Source organism: Triticum aestivum, chromosome 7B, assembly GCF_018294505.1.
Source record: "Triticum aestivum cultivar Chinese Spring chromosome 7B, IWGSC CS RefSeq v2.1, whole genome shotgun sequence".
Lineage (NCBI taxonomy): Eukaryota > Viridiplantae > Streptophyta > Magnoliopsida > Poales > Poaceae > Triticum > Triticum aestivum.
In genome coordinates, this window is record NC_057813.1 from 570,331,651 (window position 1) to 570,337,305 (window position 5,655).

A 5,655-nucleotide genomic window follows, 5' to 3' on the forward strand; every position below is an offset into this window, starting at 1 on the left:
GCCGCCGACGTACGCGCGGGCTTTTCCCGGCGCCGTCCCCTGGCGGCGGCGGGGGAGGGGGCGAGGGTGGAGAGGGGCTGCGGTGGCGGGCTGGGTTTCTCGCCCGGCCACTCACAACTGCAACTGCACGTTTGTAGCGTGTTTTGTTTGTTTTGTGGTGCATTTTCTTTGACCAACTCTCAAGGATTCAATCAATATCTTGTACCATCTCCTCTCAAAATATAAGATTTTTTGTATACTAGACGGATGTAGTACCATTTTGCTGCATAGCTTTATTAATATAAAGTGGGGCGTATGCCTGCTTGGACAAACTCCAAGGTACGTCCAATGGTCATGCGCAGTTACAGAGAAACTCCAAGGTACGGCCAATGGCAATGCGCAGATACAAGGTAAACAAGAACCATGTGTGAGAACCAGTATTATCTCTGCAGTTTATGTAAATCTGTAACTCTGGCCGCGGGCATTGCAAAACGGGTTTCTTTGGGATCAAAAGAAGTTGAATGAGACAAGTTTTGCTGGAACCAACGTCCTATATTCGCTCTTCTAATTTTCTATCAGCTCTGAAGCCTGGATCAATTGTACAGTGGCACTGGGCTTGAGACTTATTGCTGCTTCCGAGCTCACCTCCTACTATTCAGATTGCTTAGGCTGAAGCTGGTGAAAAATTACAAGTCAAGATCAGATGTGACGCAGAATGGCAAGAGCTATTGTTGCTATTTTCGCTACAATGATTCTTTTTCCTGAAATAATAGGGTATAGAAAAGCTACCTTTGCTTATATAGATGAGAGAGGGCCTTCAAGCAAAGTCATGTGTGATGCAATACACAGGCTACCCTTTGAAACTGGAGGGTTGCAGCATGTGAAGGGGCCATGGAAGTTTCTTTACACCGATTATCCAACAGCACCTGTGACGGCGACTGCGCCTCCGAAACTGGAACTTTGTGATCCTGATGGATCAAAATGTAAGCTTTCGGATGCAAAGGTGAACACCCAATAACTCGAGTGGCAAACAAACAACAATACACAAGATTCTCATGGTCAGTTCTCAACTATGATCTGATCTTCTGCAAGGAAAAGAAAATACCAACATACCTATTTGGCACACGAACGAAAGACCGACTTACAACTGCGGTTTGGATCGGGTGAACTTGAATTTCATTCTATGCCAGCCAGATTCTCCAGAGACAAGAGCACGAACGCGATACATAACAAGCACAATGCTAACTACTCCCTCCGTTCGGAATTACTTGTCTCGGAAATGGATGTATCTAGAACTAAAATACGTCTAGATACATCCATTTTCGCGACAAGTAATTTCGAACTAAAATACGTCTAGATACATCCATTTTCGCGACAAGTAATTTCGAACGGAGGGAATAGCAGTTGCAGAAACATTGTGCTAGCTAGATAGTATAATTGCTAATCCTTTCAATCAATGAAGTGATGAGAAAAGAAACAATTGGTCAGTTGCACAACAATTTTAACTCCTGCAGATACATGCCAAGATAAATTTTGCCGACGGGTGGTTAATAGATATTAAAAAGAAGAGAAGGATGTAAACCATGTGTATACAGTGCCAAGGTATACTTCCTGAATAAGAAACTAGCAAGCACCATTCATCCGGCACAAAATATGGTCTTACCACAGGTGCCTGTAGAAACAAACAGATGACAAATCGTAAGTTCTGCATAATCAGGAAGGCAGAAGAGAGAACTTGAGTATTGAGTTTAGTTTCTGCTAGATTTATCAGAAACAATTAAAACTGGCTTGGAACTAGCTGTACCTCTTTGCATGAAGGAGGTTGAGGAGCAGCATCTTTGTTGAGGAGTCTGACCCAGGTGAGGGTGGTGTCGACGTAGCTGACGAGAGGGAAAAGCTGGAGGTAGAACGTGATCTCACCCTGCACCTCGCGGAGCTCGTCGGCGTGGCGCGCCCCCATGAAGCACCGGTAGAGGTATCCGCGGCCCTGGCAGGACCTGACGAGCAGCAGCGCACGCCGGAGCGTCTCCTCGAGCTGCTCAATGGGGTTCCTCGTCTCCGGCTGCTGCATGAGCTGCGCGGCGTGGAGCTGGTGCAGCAGGTCTCCGATCATCTTGGCGCGGCGCGCGAGCTGCAGGCAGGTGGCTCTGTTCCTCCGGACCGTCTGCGTCGCATCGGCGATCATCTTGATGAGCCCGTAGGCGTCCACTCCTGCAAATTGCGCAACCATGGCAGCCTGACCAACTAGAGCCATTGCTTATCTTGGTTTGGTTCCAAGAGAAGGAGGAGGAGGATGCGTTCACTCTGGGTCAGGGAGAGCAAGATCCAACTAGCTGCTCATAAAAAGGCCGCCCGCGAGATACGGTGTACAAGTGAAGACGATGACTTTGACTAGCGTGGGCAATACAGACCATATGCTCCTACCGTTCAATTATTGGATTTGTCAATCATGCCTCCATTATTGACATTTGGACAGAGATAGCTTAAGGTGGGTCTAAAGTTGGGCAGGTTCCCGGAAACTTCAGGCTTCTAGTATGAATGGTTCGTCAGAAATGAGACTGAGCAAGGGCTAGGGCAGCCGGTCCGACGTGACACGACCAATTGTTCAAGGTTTGAAGTGATACTTAACGAACTTACTGAGAAGCTTCCCATCTTGTGTGACCTCCATTTTTTTTTTTTGAATTTTCAAGGGGGGAGCTTCCCCACCTGAATTGTATTCATGTTGCCTATATGGCTTTGCAGCCTATCCCAAAATAGATTCAAATGAACCGAAAATACAAGGGGATATGTAAGGAGAAGAAATAAAGAAAAGTGACACATACAACAACACACATAACAGGGGAGAAGAGAGAGGGAAAGCACAACACTACACCACAAGAGCACCGCCAGTGTAAACAAAACGACATTGGCCAGCCAAGACCAAACCAGGACACTGCACCATCGATGCAATCGAAAGGCGTCGCGCATCCGAGACTGCACAACGCCGTGACACCACCTGCGCTGTGGGGTGCAATCGAAAGGTCACGCGAGCCGAGACGACGCCACGGCACATGTGTGCCACCGGCACAGTTGAAGGGTATCGCGTGTTTGAGACCGCACAATGCCGCAACACTACTTGTGTCCTGGGGCACAATTGAAAGGTCACGCGAACCGAGATGACGCCACAACGCATGTGTGCCACTAGCGTAGTCGCATAGGCACTGCCAAGCAGAGTCGCACGAAGAAGCACTTGAACACGAAGAACAATGATGAAGACGAGGCAAGACGGCCAACCCCTAAGCCACGGCCCTCGCGGATGGGAGGAAACGGCATCCATGGCCGCCACAACAAGCCGTGGATCTCGCCGACCCGACGGACATGTTGAAATTCTGTTCATGGGATCGATCACATCAAATCACGACGAACACACGCGTAAGCAAAAACTTTTGCCAAAGGCATGCCGTGCCTCTCTTTTTCCTCTTTTTATTTTCTTGTTTTCTCCACTCACGATGTTACAATCTGGCAGGCCTCGTCGTGTATATACACACACACGCCAGGACCAGACCCATCAAACCGACTCAAGGTTGACTCCTACGCCTACACGAACATAAACACAAACTGACTGCTCCAACTCCTACTTGGACTCTATAATTCCTAATCGGACACACCTAACAAACCTAATCCTACTGACTCAAACAACACGGCATGCAAGTCATACGTGCACACGGACATGGCTACAAGTCCTAGCCGGACTAACTAGTACATGTGCTAACCGTAACTTGCCATGCATGTGCCTAATTAACCTAACACAAAACCCTATATGTATTAGAGGCAAGATTATGCCAACAGCTTCCACCTAATCTTGACTTGTCATCTCCTTGTACTACGTACTTCTGATCTTGGCTCGTTGTAGATCCACGACTTGACGATCCATTTCAACGTATGATCCACACTCCCAGTCAAGCTGCCATGTGGACTACACCGCCCACACCTAACGCAATACATGCCAACGGATCGCACACCGTCCCTTGTAGAGACAGGTCCTCATTGAAGAGAATCCCCTTCACTGGTCTTCGTCTGTTGGGGAATGTAGTAATTTTAAAAAAATTCTACGCACACGCAAGATCATGGTGATGCATAGCAATGAGAGGGGAGAGTGTGTCCATGTACCCTCGTAGACCGAAAGCGGAAGCGTTATGACAACGCGGTTGAAGTAGTCGTACGTCTTCACGATCGACCGATCCTCAGTACCGAACGTACGGCACCTCCGTGTTCAGCGCACGTTCAGCTCGGTGATGTCCCGCGAACTCACGATCCAGTAGAGCTCGAGGGAGAGTTTTGTCGGCATGACGGTGTGATGACGATGTTGATGAAGTTACCGATGCAGGGCTTCGCCTAAGCACCGCTACGATATGACCAAGGTGGATTATGGTGGAGGGGGGCACCGCACATGGCTAAGAGAGATCAATGATCAACTTGTGTGTCTATGAGCCCCTTGCCTTAGTATATAAAGGAGGAGAGGAGGGGAGGCCGGCCGGCCCCTATGGGCGCGCCAAGTGTGGAGTCCTACTAGGACTCCAAGTTCTAGCAGGAGTCCACCAAAGGGAAGGAGGGAAGAAGGAAGGAGAGGGAGGAGAGAAAGGAAAGGGGGGCCGGCCCCCTAGTCCAATTCGGTTTGGGCTAGGGGGGCCGCGCGCCCTGCCTTGCCCTGCCTCCTCTCTTAGACCACTTGGCCCATGAGGCCCAATACTTCTTTTCCCGTATTCCCGTATCTCCCCGGTGCTCCGAAAAATACATGAATCACTCAGAACCTTTCTGATGTCCGAATATAGTCGTCCAATATATATTGATCTTTATGTCTCGACCACTTCGAGACTCCTCGTCATGTCCCCGATATCATTTGGGACTCCGAACTACCTTCGGTGCATCAAAACACATAAACTCATAATACCGATCATCACCAAACGTTAAGCGTGCGGACCCTACAGGTTCGAGAACTATGTAGATATGACCGAGACACGTCTCCGGTCAATAACCAATAGCGGAACCTGGATGCTCATATTGGCTCCCAGATATTCTACGAAGATCTTTATCGGTCAAACCGCATAACAACATACATTGTTCCCTTTGTCATCGGTATGTTACTTGCCCGAGATTCGATCGTCGGTATCTCAATACCTAGTTCAATCTCGTTACCGGCAAGTCTCTTTACTCGTTTCGTAATACTTCATCCTGCAACTAACTCATTATTCACATTGCTTGCAAGGCTTATAATGATGAGTATTACCGAGAGGGCCTAGAGATACCTCTCCGATACATGGAGTAACAAATCCTCATCTTGATCTATGCCAACTCAACAAGTACCATCGGAGACACCTGTAGAGCACCTTTATGATCACCCAGTTACGTTGTGACGTTTCGTAGCACACAAAGTGTTCCTCCGGTATTTGGGAGTTGCATAATCTCATAGTCATAGGAACATGTATAAGTCATGAAGAAAGCAATAGCAATAAACTAAAACGATCAAGTGCTAAGCTAATGGAATGGGTCAAGTCAATCACATCATTCTCATATTGATGTGATCCCGTTTATCAAATGACAACTCATGTCTATGGTTAGGAAACTTAACCATCTTTGATCAACGAGCTTGTCAAGTAGAGGCATACTAGTGACACTATGTTTGTCTATGTATTCACA

General features: G+C 47.9%; 1 protein-coding gene across 2 annotated transcripts; it reads right to left on the reverse strand.

The window, feature by feature from the left end:
• Positions 1-249: 249 nt before the first annotated feature.
• Positions 250-2,366, reverse strand: LOC123160490 (cell number regulator 13). Of its 2 annotated transcripts, XM_044578301.1 has the most exons (4): positions 1,784-2,366; positions 1,337-1,651; positions 769-1,289; positions 250-654 (listed from the first exon to the last, which is right to left on the reverse strand). In XM_044578301.1, exons 1-2 carry the CDS (start codon positions 2,231-2,233, stop codon positions 1,481-1,483), a joined length of 621 nt encoding a protein of 206 aa, XP_044434236.1. In that variant the 5' UTR covers positions 2,234-2,366; the 3' UTR covers positions 250-654; positions 769-1,289; positions 1,337-1,480. The 2 variants fall into 2 exon arrangements, with proteins under 2 accessions (XP_044434236.1, XP_044434235.1); XM_044578300.1 differs by having other exon boundaries at positions 769-1,651.
• Between the last annotated feature and the right edge of the window lie 3,289 nt (positions 2,367-5,655).